This window comes from Peromyscus leucopus, chromosome 6, assembly GCF_004664715.2.
Source record: "Peromyscus leucopus breed LL Stock chromosome 6, UCI_PerLeu_2.1, whole genome shotgun sequence".
Taxonomy (NCBI): domain Eukaryota; kingdom Metazoa; phylum Chordata; class Mammalia; order Rodentia; family Cricetidae; genus Peromyscus; species Peromyscus leucopus.
The window spans coordinates 78,272,541-78,288,444 of NC_051068.1; the positions used below are offsets into that span (position 1 = coordinate 78,272,541).

The 15,904-nt window shown below is 41.7% G+C and overlaps 1 protein-coding gene across 4 annotated transcripts in view; it reads right to left on the reverse strand.

Annotated features, from left to right (window-relative positions):
- Positions 1-4,166: 4,166 nt before the first annotated feature.
- The window catches only part of Magi3 (membrane associated guanylate kinase, WW and PDZ domain containing 3), a 227,867-nt gene continuing 216,129 nt past the window's right edge, over positions 4,167-15,904 (reverse strand). Inside the window, exons 18-22 of one of the 4 annotated variants that reach the window (XM_028859345.2) lie at positions 15,534-15,660; positions 14,818-14,961; positions 8,393-8,531; positions 7,535-7,625; positions 4,168-6,964 (exon numbers count right to left, since the gene is read on the reverse strand). In XM_028859345.2, the coding sequence (XP_028715178.1) occupies positions 7,576-7,625; positions 8,393-8,531; positions 14,818-14,961; positions 15,534-15,660 (460 nt within the window). In that variant the 3' untranslated portion in view covers positions 4,168-6,964; positions 7,535-7,575. Of the gene's footprint in view, positions 6,965-7,534; positions 8,070-8,392; positions 8,532-14,817; positions 14,962-15,533; positions 15,661-15,904 lie in introns of those variants that run through there. The other 3 variants (XR_005091822.1, XM_028859344.2, XM_028859346.2) reach the window with 3 other exon arrangements.

Genomic DNA, 15,904 nt, shown 5'->3' on the forward strand with positions numbered 1-15,904 from the left:
TTGTAATCTTACTGAGCTTTTTTGAAATGCAGTTTCTTCAAGACAGGGCATTTCAAGGATTGTTCTTAAGATTGGTAGATGTGCCAGGGGCAGCTAGACTTAGGATAATTCTTCTGCTAAAGCAACATTTTTCTACGCACTGCACTTAGTCTTCTGTTTGTGAGGCACAATGTTTTCCTGCATTGGTAGTCTAGTCTAGCCCTGTGTGGATGTTAGCCTTTTTTCTGCCTGCTTCTTTTGGAGGTTCATTATGGTTGGGTTCTCATGTGCTAATGCTACCAGTACTCAGTTAAAACTAGGCTACCCTTCTGCACGTCCCTGGAGCTCTCCTCCTCTGAGCAGCTGCGCTGTCTGGTGCTGGTTCCTTCAGGGGCTCGCCTTTCTTGTGCAGCCCTCACAGCAAGACTGCTGTTTGGCTTTCCTTTCTACACTGCAGGCCAGAGGCTACTTGTAGGCAGTAGAGAGTCTTGAGGCTCTCCTTTTTTATATCGTCGTGTGCTGCTGCCCTTGTCCAAAGCCTAACATCTGCTATTAAACTTTTCCCATTATTTTTAGTTTTAAGGAGAGACATATTTTCCTCACCTTAGTAAATGGTATAGAGCTGATGCAGCTGCTCAGGTAAAGGCTCCATGTTAATCTAGCTCTGCCTTGTGCTGGTTTGAATGACGTCATGCTTAGTCGGGGCATTTGAATACTCCTCCCCAACTGGTGGTACTCTCTGGAGAGGCTGAGGAGGCCCAGCTAGAGGAAGTGTATCACTGGAGAGCAACTTTGAGAATTAAAACTCTGACCATTTCTAGTTCATGCTCTCTGCTTCCCGCTGCAGAACTTTTTGCTGCAGCCAGCCTACGGGCTGCCTCTACTCCACCGTCATGGACTCCTATCTCTCTGGAGCTGTAAGTCCAAACAAGCTTCTTTGTAAGTTGCCTTGGTGTGTTTTATCGAAGTTCTATAAAATTAACTAATACATGGTTTTCACTGCCACCAGCTAAGCCTCCTCTAGGCTCCTTGGGCTGCTGTGCCATGTCTGGTTTCCATGAGAGCTGATGAAAAGTTGATTTTCCACAGCTGCATCAACTTAAAATACGGAAATTCTTACACCATCAGTATTAGACCTTATAGGAGTTCCCTGTGGTCACCTCCAGGGCCCTCAGTGACAGTGCTGCATTCCTTTCTGGTTTGACATCCTCTACCCCACCTTACTTCTCTGCCTTCACACCATCCCCTTTACCAAGTTTTCCCTTCCTAGGTGTGTCCAGGTGTTTCTTCTGCCTTGGAATACATATTTTTCATCTTGCACTGGATAGCTGATGATTAGCTTCAGCCTCCAGTTTTCGATAGCATCTCTCTCATAACTCATATCACTCACTGATTTCCTTCATGTGTCTCACCAGCTTCTGCTTGTCTTCCCTCCCATTGGACTGTGAGCGCCCTGAGAACAGCAGAACAGTACCAGGTTCCCTAACAGACACCTGGGAAGCGTGCACCGGGGAGAATAGCCCTCCTCCTGTCTGTCCCCGTGTGCAGCCGTCAGTGTTCATCCAGCCCCAGGGACATCGAGTGACTTGTACTTTGACTCCCCCAGAGGGCTAAGGTTTTGGTAGTATTATTATTGAGAAATAAAACCAAGATGTAAAAATAGAATTAGGTTCAAGTGTTCATACATTTAATTTTAGCAGTAACTACCAAAGAATAAGAAATGTACTTATTGATTGGGTTTTAAATCTGTTTTACTGGGGAAAATCATCCTTCCTAAAATTGCTATGGAGGTATACTCTAAAAACCTCCTAGACATGTTTAGTTTATAGTTGTGACCATAACTAAACACTGAAAAGCTAAATAACCATGTGCTTACCTCACTGGAATATGATTTTCTTCACTTTTCAGCAAGAGAAATTCTAAGTAACAGAGTGTCTCAAATGTGTCAGTTTATGGGTTCATGCTTTCTGTTCACTGGTGGACAAACCATGCAGGGTGAATCAACCTTATTTTAAATTAATAAAATGGAAAGTTTTGAAAATTTTAAATCTGCATTTAAAAAATTTTTTTATTTACTTATTTTTTTGGTTTTTCAAGGCAGGGTTTCTCTGTGTAGCTTTGGTGCCTGTCCTGGATCTTGCTCTGTAGTCCAGGCTGGCCTCGAACTCTAAGAGATATGCCTGGCTCTGCCTCCTGAGTGCTGGATTAAAGGTGTGTGGCACCCTCCCACCCCCACCGCGACAGGGTTTCTTTGTGTAGCTTTGTGCCTTTCCTGGATCTCGCTCTGTAGACCAGGCTGGCCTCGAACTCACAGAGATCCGCCTACCTCTGCCTCCCAAGTGCTGGGATTAAAGGCGTGCACCGCTACCACCGCCGCCACCACCACCTGGCTCCCCCACCCCCCCTTTTTTAAATCTGCATATTTTTAATAGTCTAGATGGGTCTTGTTCTCAAACATGGTGATTTGGAGATTCTTAATTTATACATACATGGACTAGTCTAGTAATTTAAGTAATCTTCTGTTTCTTGCAGTCACTGGTGCCTCTTCTGAGTGATGAACTTTGAATACAAACTTGCAGTGGCATACCCATCCTGCACAGCACATACATCTCCAGTAAGGTAGTACTCAGGTTAACTAGTGGTTGTCGTCCTAAGGACAAGTTTCTTGGTTTGTGAATTTGGGCTTTTTTTTCTTTTTGACTTTAATGTACATAGTATGAAATGGGCATTTTATCTACAGGACAGTGAAAGCAGAGTTTAAGCTAAATTAAAGCATTTGGCTGTGTCCATATTTTAGAGTGTGAGATTTAGACTTTTTCTACTAGATAAAAATTCTTCCTAAGCACTCATATACTCCCTCATGTTTAATGCTGCTTGTGTGCATAGTGACCCAGCAGCTTGGAACAGGCTCAGCTTCTTTATCAGTACACTGGAGGGACTGACAGCCTGTCAAGTTTGTAGATCTGTCAGATGAATTCAGCTAACTAAAGATGATAGACTTCCCAAGTAAATGTATCTGGGTGCTCTTTCTGAAGCTGGTAGTTTTTAGGACTGTTGTATTTCAGTCAGTCTGTGCAGATGTTCTTTGCTCCCAAGGTCATATGGTAGGCTAAGCTCCAGTCTGCCTCTTTGTGGAGGTTACTAGGCAGAGCCTTACTCAAGCTCTTTGTGTGCCTTTAGTACTTCCGGTGAGAAATAGACATTTGTCCAGATGTTTACAAAGCATTTGGCTTTGTATTTCTGCACAAGAATAGTATCTTCCCTGTTTGTCGTTTTCTAATTTGTGTGAATGCACGTACAGAGTGCATGAAGGGAGCTCAGTGGACTCAGGTCTTTCCTACCAGGAGTTCTGGCCATGGAAGGGTTGGTGACAAGTGCTCTTACCTGCTGAACCATCTTGCTGCCTCAGTTTCCTTTAATTAAATGAATGTATTCACATGTCAAAATAAATGCTTTTTGGGTCCAAGATGCTTGATCTAGGAGTTGACTCTGCTCAGAGCGGCTTGGCTGTATGACGCTGTAGCTGTCAGAAGACTGCTGTGGGACCGCAGCTGCCTGGGAACAGTAAATGTGCTCCAAGAACTGGGGCTTCTACTTTCAGCAGCTTTGGCTCTGACACATTTCCAGAATTTCCATTGTGGGCCTGGAAATGGAACTGGAGTTTTAGTGTGAGGTCATGCAGTCACAGAAGTTTTTCTCCTGAAGAGTATTAATCAACCAGAGTTTTGAGGTAGGATTTAAGTAGTATGTGTGTGTATACGCACATATACACACACATATATGAAGTGAAATAAAATTAAGTCCAGACACTTAATTCTAAAAGTAAGTTTAAAAGAAATAAAATGGTTTTAAATAATGAGAATTGCCATGGAATTCTATGAACTTGTATAAGTGGTCTATATTTAGTTCACTATAAATGTGTAGTAACTGAATTCCAGTGAGATGAAATCTCTTCTCTAGCAGTGGAGAAAAAGGACATTTAAAATATGTCTTTGCAATGAAATATGTAAATAGGCATAATGGTATACAACTCAAGGCTTTCATCCACATAGGAAATTAAGTACAGGCAAAGGTACATTATTATGTCTTTCTGATTTTAAGACTTTGATGACTCAGATCATGATGGGGACTAAGCCCCACAAACAGCAATGTTAAATGATGCTGACAGTTAAAAAAAAAGCAGGACATAAACTTTTTTTTCTTTTTTAATATCTATATAAAAAATAACGAGCGATTTACAGATCTTTCTCTAATCAGAACCTCAAGTGTATATATAAAGGTACTGTACATATATAAACATTTACAACCAGGACACCCATATTTTGCTCAGCATTCCAAGGCCACGTGGCTAAGTCAGTATATAATCAGTACAGTGACAAGTTACTTAAGGAAGAGCCATATCAGACTGACAACATACGACATCAAAGTTATGTCACAGTTAACAATAAAAATAGGATTTGTGTCACTAATTGTGGACTATAGGGAAAATAAATCATTTCTGTGGTACTAAATTAAATTCTTACCATTTATCAAGCCTCCTAATTTTTTTCTATTCAAGTAGTTATAATAGATGGGTTAAATATAGTTCTGGGTGGAAGCATGTGTTACCTACAGGGCCAGTACAGTTGGTCACAGTGGAGTTTGTCAGACTCACAGGGTAACAGAATGAGTGTTCAAATACTCCATAAGTAGACAGTTTTGGTCTGAGAAATGTGTCTGTATTTATAGATGCTTCTGAATGCTGTTTCAAGGAACCTACCTGATCTATTGTATGAAGTTAAAAATTGTCTCCAACTTTCAGTTTTTTTCTTAGAGTTTAGAAAAGAACTCTGAAAGCTTTTCCTGTTTTTAAATAGTTAATTAGCTAAAAATTAAAGTTCCACCACACACAGTCTATACCATATTAGTCCTGACTTGCTGGGGGAAGCCCAGTGCAGGCTCTAGTTCTAAATTCTGCCCCCAGATGAACTTCTCTATGCCACAGGAGCTGGTGCTTTGTCTGGCAGTGGACTATAGAACTGGCTTCATGATTAAGTCCCTCACAAAAACTTATGTAATATTTTGGCTTTTCAATAATATATTAAGGACTAATGATGAATAATCAAAATACCCAGATATAGTAGTTTTTCTTTAAAGAGAAACAAATGGTACTTCCACATGCTTCTGTACGTCTCTCACTATAGCAGGTGATCTGAGACACTGTGACTACATTAGGGTTGGCTAACACAGCAGGAGGTTGTTCATTCTGTTGCTTAGTACTTTCTCATTCTGAGCATTCAATTGTAAGGAATAACTTTAACAGTTACTTGAAACACCTTACTTAGCCATAAAAAAGCATCTTTAGTATTTGACCTTTCCTGTAACGTAGTGACGTTTCTGAGTTGAATTTTTAAGCTAGGACAGTCAGGAGGTATGAGAAAAGGCAGGTGCCAACTTTAAATGATGAGCTAATGATTTTTTTCCTCTTCAGGGACTCAAATATTTCTCTCTGTAAACATGCAACATGCTATTGAAAACATCTTCAAGCCAAACGGAACTGTTTCATGACTGGCAATATCAGAATGGGAAGGATAAAACAGACATGATACAGTAGATAACTTGGCACGAATACAAAGTGAGTTGTGACCACACTGCTAAGATCATGTCATTGCTGAGCGGGCAGCCTGAGCAGGGCATGGCAAATGAGCCCGTGGATGCAGCTCCTTCCTGAACACGAGGAAGGGCAGCCGGCCAGGGCCAGGTGGGTCTTAGCAATCCCAGAAGCCCTTCATGCAGCCTGGATAACTTGATGCTCCAATTAGGTATTGAAGACTTTCTGGGGAAAAACACACCCCTCCCCCTTAAAAGAATGCTGTGTTTTAGTAAAAGACTACAACTTCATTTTCTTTGTCTTACACACGAGGTCACGGCTGTTTGTCAGCCATGCCAGCAGTGCCTGTGATTTTACTTGCACGGGGCACTCTCCAGGGCCCTGGAGTGATGGGTGCTCTCTTGACGGGAGAGCTGTTGTCAGGGGTGCCCCCTGCATGCTCCTGGCACTGGTCAGCGGCCTCCGGTTCTTTCCCTTTGCGTTCTTCCACTTTACTTAATGCCGCCTTCCCCTCAGGTTCCTGTGTGAGCTTCTTTGCTGAGATCTGGACGTTTTCTCCTGTGGTTGGCTTCTTCCCTTTTTCCTTCTCCGACACCACCCTACTAGCAGTGTTGTTAGTCTTCTTGGAAGGAAGAGCTGTTTCATCAATTTTATTGCTCTTTTTCTCTGGAGACCTTGTTCTGTTTTTTCCCAGTTGAGTCTGCTTTAGATCTTTCCTGATGACCCCCGACCTTTCTTTCCCATCTGGGAGCTGTTCAGCATTGACAAGGGTATGGCCTGCCGCTCTCTGGCTCCCAGCCTCTGGTAACTTGCTTTCAGTGTTTGATGGGCCACTGCCTCCAAGCTTTGGCTGTTTCTTGGGACTAGAAGAGCGTCCTCTGCTTTTTCTGCAGGGATCTTGTCCAGAGCCTGCCTTAGTGGTGATCTGGCCTTTAGTCTCTCCTTTCCTAGGACTGAGTGACCGATCTCGAGATTTTCCTCTAGGGTCACTTTTTAGGGGTCTGGGAATCTTTTCCAGATGTTCCTCTGAATGTCGATTAGCTGACTTTTTGGGACTAGCAGATCTACCTCTTCGTGTGACACTATTTTCTCCTTTTAGTAGATTCTTCTCACCATGCCCATGACTCCTGGGTGGATCCTTCTTACTCACGTTTTTCTGGAGAACAGTCTGATGCTTCGTTTCAGGCTGGCTTCCGTTTAAAGTGCTTTTCTTTTCTGGTACAGTGTTCTTTAGTTCTTCTGCCTTTTCACATATCTGAACTCTAATCAGAGAGTCTTCGGTTCCTGGCACATGAGACTCTTCAAATATGGAAGCAGAATGTGGAGATGGGAGAGGTGGTGGCTGTTCATCATAAATGACATTGGAAGATGAAGGACTATTAATATCCCAATCACCTAAAAAGTGATTGAGTAAAAGACAGTTATACTCCAGAATGAGAAGTAGGAACAGGGAGCTTTGAACTCTGACAGCCATTTGAACATGTTACTGGTTGCACAGCCCAAGGAGGAGTATGTCACATAGCTTATACACGTTTACAGTTACATCACTCTCTGGAAAGGCAGATGCCTGTAGATATCTGCTCATGTATGAAGGGCAGATTATGTCATAAAAATTGTTTCACTTATGTACTGTAAGAGGTAATATACGATCTGTAAATTATTCATAAAGCCAAATAAGATACAAGTAATAAAATTGGACCTAAGTATCTGGTCCAAGAAACTTACTAATTAGGCTATTATTACTGTTTAACTTAAGGATATGCCAAAATCACTAGTGAAAAAGACCAGACTGTGGTAACCCAAAGGAAGTTTACGGGCACTGTAAATAATTTTCTTGTTAGGCTGTCAAATTTAATGTCAAAAGGAGACTGAAAAAGTGCAGAAGACAGAAGTAGATGTATTTAATAGCATCATTTTAATTAAAAAGAAAATGAAAGAAGTGATTTAAAAGACATGCAAATTTACCAAGTCTTTTTAAGGAAAGACCAAGAAAAGCCCTGAAAGCCTTAATGTTGCTCAGGTTTCACGTAGGAGCACAGACCGGAAGGAGCCAAACCTGAAGAAGGAAGAGAAAAAGCCTAGGACTATGTGAAAACAAACGAGCACAGTTAGCACAGCTGCCATGGGAACGTGTGCTGTATGAGCAGCCGGTGGAAGGTACACAGAGGATCACAGCTGGAAGGGACTGTAGGAGGTTATGTCTGCAGTGACCCTACAGAAGCTCGGATGGGGAGCTGTGCAGGGGAGACGCACACAAAACGGGTGTGGTACTTACTACCTTTAGTTCTAGGATCATGCATTCTCGAAGTGATTTTTAAAACACTGTGACAGTTCAAAACACATAATAAAGCCAAGGGCACTTACTATCAGTGCAGGAGTACAGACATGATCTTAGATACCCTGTCCCCAGGTAGTGGGGCTACAGCAACTTCTTTAGGTAAGTGACTAGAAAATCCTACAGTTCTGGCATTCACTCATTACAAAAGACAGATATATCTTACTGTAAGAAAAGAACATTTATTGACAATGTGTCACTAGCCAAGGAGGGAATAAAGCTGGGATATTCTGGAGCCATTTGAATTGTTTGCCTCTAATGTTCTCATTTCTTACAGGCACATTTCTCTATAAAAAGGATTATGTGCTCTCAGATGAAATAAAGATAAAACATATTCTATTCCAACTAACATACTGTTTGGAAACATCATTTGCATTCTTTGCACCACTTTCTTTGGTGGTTCTGGTGCCAGTGAAATGCCCATCCCCTCCAAAGGGGCACCCCTCTGCCGTCCCTCCCCAGCACCAGGGTTTAGCTGTTTGGCTTACCATGGTCAGGTATCAAGCCAGTTCCTGGCCTCAGAAGGAGCAGGACTTTATTTCCACCAGCCTGAATGAGTTCGATTGCTCGAGTATGTGTGATGCCTTGTGTAGGTTCCCCGTTGATTTCAACAATCTGGTCACCAACCTGGACAAGGAACATTTACAACTGTTTATGAAATAGCAGAGACCTGTAACTCCGCTAAGTCATTCTCTGTTGTAAAATGTTTAACCTAGACAGTGCTATCCTGGTGACAGCTGATGGGTGGGCAGATGACAGCCGTAAGGAAAGATAATGCACAGTTTTATTACTTCATGAAAATTTAACATGGGAAAGTTTTATGTGGCTCCCAGTCAGGATCTGAGCACTAATCAAGAATCAGATTCTGCTTTCCCACATGGGTCCGGCCCTAAGGCTGATCTCGAGTACTGCAAAATAATAAATAAAAATTAAAAAAAAATCTAGTTTTCTACCAAAAGTTAAGACAGTAGAAAAGGTGGTATTTCTATAGTAACCTAAATAACAGCACAGAACAGCAACTAAATGACAGTCTATAAAGGGTGCTCTCAAATACAAGCTAATAATTGACTTAATTTACTAAACCGGGGGCAGATGATTGCTCATCACTGAGGCTTTCCTGAGATACTGGCTATTCTTTGTATTGCCAACATATCCTGTATATGTGTGGGGCCTTAGCTAAATGATATATTTGGATATTGCAATTTATAAAGTTTTGAGAATACATTAATATGACCATTTACTTAAACCAATTCCTGGATTGCATATAGTGACTTAAACATAAAATCACTTTCCTGGGAAACAAACCAATAACTAGAACTAAGAATAAGATACCACATTCTGGTGTCATTTTTCCAGAAATGTATATTTTAAAAGAGAATTAAAAATAAGGGGAAATTTAACAGAAAGGAACATGAGTAAAGATGTGATTTTTAAGATCTACATCAAGGTGCCATGCAAGTATTTAAAATGAACAATGAGATTACTGAAAATCAAAAATCCAAATATTCCAAATATTCCAAATACCTGTAAGATCATAGACAATCTGTAAGTAATGTGACAGAAGAGATTCAGGATTTGAGGGGCTGGAGAGATGGCTTGGCGGTTAAGAGCACTGACTGCTCTTCCAGAGGACCTGGGTTCAATTCCCAGCACCCACCTGGTAGCTTACAACCTTCTTTAACGCCTGTTCCAGGGGATCTAATACCCTTTTCTAGCCTCTGTGAGCCAGGCAAATACATACATACATGTGAGCAAAACACTCATAAAGTAAAAATAAATTAGAAAAAAAATCTACAGATCAGCCTGACCTGACGGGAAGCTGGGGTTCAGTTATGTGGCTCCTATCACATACAGCTTTAATTGTTTTCTAGGTTGTGGTCTCATTTTCTTCACCTGTTAAATTAAAACTCCAGTCCCTCCTCGTGGAGTTGTTGGAGTCAGTGCCATTAAACATGAATATACACCAACATAAATAAGTGCCAGCTTTCAAGGTATTGTAAAGTGCACTGGTCTAATGATTTGATCGCAAATTATACCCACCTCCACACAATGAAAACAATCACATAAACTATGAAACAGAGATGAAAGTATTGTTGCATATTCCCCCCACTGGCGGCTGTTGCATATTTATGAAGAGAAAAGACATGTTTTACTTGCACAAATGACGGGTGTGAAGGGTATCACAAACATGACAGGCTGGCAGATTTAACAATGCCTAGAATTCACATGTTGGAAACCTAACCTCTTCAAGTCATATGTCAGGGTTCTGAGGAGTGGGAACTTGGGACAATTAGATTATCCATGGGGAGTGGCTTTACAAGTGAGCTCCCATCTCCCAGGCGTTCTCTGTCCCTGCCACATGCTTACTGTCTCAAGAGTCCCCACCAGCAAGGCTGTCTCAACCTGAGGGTTTTTTTTTTTTTTTTTTTTTTTTGGTTTTTCGAGACAGGGTTTCTCTGTGTAGCTTTGTGCCTTTCCTGGAACTCACTCTGTAGCCCAGGTTGGCCTCGAACTCACAGAGATCTACCTGCCTCTGCCTCCCGAGGCGTGCGCCACCACCGCCCTGCACAACCTGAGGTTTTACAGGCTCCAGGTTAGAAATTCGATTTCTTCTCTTTATATATTCTCCAGTCTCAGGTATTCAGTTAACAAGCACACTGAGACAAATACATTAAATGAAAAGAACTCAAGCAAGCTTGTGAAGTAAGACAATAAAGATAACAGAAAACAGTAAGAAAGGCAATTAACAAAATCCTTATTGTCCAGAATAAGTGAAACAAAAGCCACTAAGCCCCTTTGATTAGTGATAAAAGAATTATTTTCCAAAGGAAGTATAGATAACAAAGTAGCTCTGAATAAATAATTCCAACAATGAAGGAAAAACAGTGTGAGTATGATTGGTTCATCTTAAGAGTGAGGTCACCGTTTTGAGTCACATTCTTTGTCTTAAGCCACAAACCTGTTCATTTTAATATAAATAAAACCTAATAAAACTTGTAATTGAGCAGACTTGCCACCAGATGTCGTTTTAACTTTAAAATAAAAATGAGAAGGAAAGGGAAAGTGCGGCTTTAGGTTTCTGTTAGTCAGGACATCAGGGTTGTGTAGGAGAACTCTATATTGAAAACCAAAGGGAAAACACTCCTCTGGGAGGACAGGATCATTTTGTTGAGATTTTAAGTTACTATAAAAAGTCAATAAAATGGTGAAAATTTTTGAAAAGCTGGACAGTTTTGTATTATCGAAAAATTACAAGAGATGGGGTGAAAGGCAGACACAGAATAATGAAAAAGACACATCTGTAGGCCGAGCAACTCCGGTGGTCAACTGAAGCCAGCCTTAGCAAACCAGCGAGGCCTTAACATTTAAAAACAAACAAACAAACAAACAAACAAAACCCAAAACAAGAATAGACAGAGAGAAAAAGAAAGGACAGAGGAAAGAATGTTTCTTAATAATAATGATAATGATAATGTTGCAGTTGTGGCCGCAGAGGGGCTCAGAGGTCACATAACCAACTCTAACTCCAGTCCCAGGAGATCTGACGCCCTCTTCTGGTCTCTTAGGGTACTGAATGCATGTGGTGTAAAGACATACAGACAAAATATCCCCACACATAAAATATTGAATCTTTAGAAAGTCACTGTCTTTCAGAGCAGTCTGGCACATGGATTACATTATCTTACAACCTGTTAAAAAAAATGGTATGCCTCCTGAGGAAATCCAATCCAGATGATCTCAGCAAGGAGCTTGGCCTCCCTGAGCCTCAGAGTTAAGTAAGTGCAGGTATTGCCACTTAGCTCCTGAGCTACCAGCAGCAGAAGTGACACTACACATTGCTTGCAAGACAGACGAATCTGAATCTGACTCCTGGCTTGCAGTGCTAGGGATGGAAACCTAGGCCTCAGGTATGCCAGGCACACACTGACCCACACCCCAGGACTTCAGGACCAGTTTCAGACTCAGGAGACTTCCAGATCCTCTGCTGACCCGCAGTGCCACCCCGACCCATAAGCTAACGTTCTCTCGATTTCTGAATTATACTAGCACGTTGTTGCTCTACCACTAATCCTGTCTACCTAGTAATAAGAGCTCAGGACAAATCTTCATTTTCTAAAAGTTCCAATGTGCAGGAGCTAGAGAAGCAGCTCTGTTGAGTAGAGCATTTGCTGCCAAGACAGACTAGGTTTGAAACCAGGGGTCCCCATGGTGGAAAGCAAGCACCAAGTCCCACAAGTTGTCTTCTGACATGCACTTTGGCATGCGTACCCTCACACATGTACCCCCACACATGTGTCCATACACTAATTTTAAAGATTAGTTATCTAGATTTATCAATCCATTCTACCCTCTTGATATCTGTAAACATCTATAAAATACTAATCCTAATTTAAAAACTCACCCAGAGCATCCTTTTGAAGACCATTTATGAATTACCCACTGAATATTCAAGGCACTGTATGAAGTATTGAAGATCCTGGGACTGAATTTGAAGGAGACCAGGGAAGGTGAGGCCCTCCCATGGCATCATGGAGAATGTTAATTGAGAAGACCTCTCTGAAAGCTGACCTAGTTTCTTATTAGAACACATCTGAATCTAACAGTTAATAGTCTACTTGCTTTTGTTTTCAAAATCTAGAGTTTATTTTTTAAATAAAAGGCTCAGTTTCTGATGTAGTTTAGAAACTGCACATTGTCTGCTTTAAGGCCTGTTTGGCTTCCATTTGTATGGTGGAATTAGTAGATTTGAGGGCTCTTTTTGGAACCAACATTTTAAAAAGAAGAAATGTGAGCCACACAGTAGTTGTGCAAGCCTTTAATCCTAGTACCCGGGAAGAGAAGAAGGCAGATCTCTATGAGTTTGAGGCCAGCCTGGTCTGCAAAGCGAGTTCAGGACAGCCACAGTTTACACAGGGAAACTCTTGTCTTGAAAAAACAAATGAACAAACAAAACAACAAAAACCAAAAAGAAGAAAAGTGAAATGCCTCAGCAAAGGAGAGATAAAGAGGAAGAAAGGCATTGGGGGGGGGGGAAATCAAGAGAACTCTAAAGCATGGAACAATGGACCCAAACCCGAGGCTCGTAAAGAAGCTGCTTAAGGCTGCTTGGCTACAAAATGGTAGACAGGATCTGATTGGTGTCTTCCTCGGTTCTCAGACCCGAGCTCTTTGCACTACTGAACCACGTGGGAAGCAAGCAGGCCAGACCCAACAACTGTTGATCAGTGGCTCCCGTGGCACTCGGCCCTTCTCCTTAAAATAAACCCTCAGGCTCTGGTGTGTGGCGCTCCATTTCTACCCTTCCTGCTTTGCTTTTTCGTGTGCACAACTGTAGGCCCCACTCCAAGTTCTAACCACGGCCTGCTGCTCTCTACATCTCTCTGAGTGATTTAATCTACCACAAAGCCTTGCTCATCACTTCTGTCTGGGGCATGTCATCTAAGACCTGTGAAGTACACGTGGACAGCTAACTGGTACCTGCTTTGATATAATTACAAAATGACAGCAGTTGGCTGCCAAACTCTTTCTCCCCTGAGCCTATCTATTTTTATTTATTTATTGTGTCACACAAGCAAGAGGAGGTCCCCAGACATCTTTTGTCTTCGTCCCTTTGTCTCTCACCAGATACTTAGGAGTCATCCACGCTGGTCCTTCTTGCACTGGAAGGTGACCTCCTCTATTTTACCTTCTAGTCAAAGGGTTAGCACCCAAGTTCTCACACCACCACTCCATGCAAGAGTGAGAGCAACCTCTCTTCTCCATCCATTTGCACACTGCAGTAGACCTATCTTAGCAGCAGCCAGCACCTGCAGACTGATAGCCCACCCTCTTCCCCTCCACTCCTCTGTACACATCCTAAAGAACTACACTACTCAGCCTGTACACAGCGTTCTGTTATGTGGATTAGCATCCTTCATTTCCCCCCATTGCCATTTCTTCAGCTTGGTGAGCTTTTCTCGCCTCTTTCCTGAACTGTACTTACTTAAGCACCTCCGTTAGTCACTGACTGACACTATACATGTGCCTGCTCATTTTGAGGGAGGATTGGTATCGTCCTCTCACCAGCTCATTTACTACCAGGCATAAAGTCTTGGTTAGGCAAATACTCAAAACTGTTTTTGAAGTGAATGATGGGTATGAAGCAGTAATGTTGAAAACGCAAAGCTGCAATCAGTCAGAAGTTATTTTTGTTTCTGAGACAAGGTCTACTCATGTAGCCCATGCTGGCCTTGAACTTGCTATAGTAGCTGAGGACGACCTTGAACTTGTGACCTTTCTATCTCTACTTCCCAAGTTCAGTGATAACTAGTGAATTAACTGTTTTTTTTTTTTAAAAAAATTAAGGCCAACAGTTGTTTTCTACATAAAACTCCTCTTTAACATCCAGAGGAGGAAAAAAATGCAGATCTATAAGCCATTTCGTCTCCAGTGCCCTATACAATGCTGGTGTTGCAGGGCTGAGAAAGCCTATGATAGAATATTACAGGAGGGAATGCTGGTCTTTCTAATAATCATAAAGGTTGGCAGGGTTGGAATTTTCTGCCTCTACAGGGAACTAAGTGGAAAAAAACTCCCTGGGCTTACTATGTCTTGGAAGAAACTGGAGAGTCTTTTTTATCCTGCTTTCCTCAAGACTTAATAAGATGGAAGTGTATTTGATTTATTAATCCATCTGCCCTGTATGCTGACTACACAAGAACTCATTTTTCTCACAGAAAATGTGAGATGGTTGTGGAAACCATCAAACTAGGAAACCCTGGGTGGCTAGAAGAGCACAATGGCGGCATGTGGCTGCTTTAGGAAAAACCCATTTCTAGGTGTGGGAGGTCTCTGCATTCCCTCTAGAGCAGTTATTTTTAGAAGTTTCTAGTCTAGAGCCAGAAGCAAAGGTTACAAACAGAAGCCAACTCACGTGGATTCTTCCGTCTTTGATGGCAGGGCCATCCTCAGCGAGGCGAAGGATGAAGAGCCCCATATTGTATTCCTTCCCTCCTCGGAGGCTAAACCCAAAGCCTCGAGGGCCCCTCTCCAGCTCCACTGGGTAACACCCGAGGCTCTGGAGGAAAGAAGCATGACACAACAACGGTCTTAGGCACGGCTTGCACTACATCTGGAAGAGAATCTGCTTTTATGGCTGGAAGAAATGGTGTATACTCCTGATAGCATTTCTATGTTGTAAGGAAGGAATGCTAGTTTGGGCTGCTACTTAATTTTTATAAATTCAAATTAAAGTCATTTGAAGATTATGTGGTCTTCTAGTTGATCAATATGCAAAAGAACAATTCAAGAACAGAATTTTTTAAAGTTTAATTTTTTAAAAATTTACTTACTTTAAGGAGATTTTTATAAACTTCCCTGAGAAATAAGCAAACAAAAGCCCCGCCCCCTTTAATTAGCTACAATACTATGCACTTGTACATATTCAGCCTAGGTTTAAATTTCTCCCTTTTCAGGGCAAACTTTTATCTCTATACCCTCTTGTATGGTGTAGTGAATTCCAACCACATTAGCAGTTCTGTAAAAATTAGTAATTTTGGAAGCAAATGTATCCAAACAGATTTGCAATAAAAATACTAATGTCAGTGATACAGCAACCCCAAATGTCAGCACCAGGGCGGCTGTGTTTACCTGATTATGCCGACTCCCCACAACTGAAATCACTGCGGTGTCAGGCTGTGCAAGGTGCTTATGGTCAGACCATGAATGTCTGTAGGAACTGCAGACATCTTTCCCAATTTCACCTTCTAGGGCAATTCTGAGAGAGAAACCAAGTCATGTTCTGTACTGAGAAAATGAAAAACAGTCTAAAAAGAAAAGCAGATTAACTTTTCTCAAAGCTGAGCCTTGCCATCCTCTATCCTCACAAGATGCTGTAGACAGACTGTCTCTAGAACCAGAATTGCTAGAAAAAAAAGACTGCTCATTTCCTCCAGAGTAGCTTAAAGCCTGTGAACACCCCGCCCCCCCTTAAATGGTGCCTTGTTCGAGTTGTTCTCAAA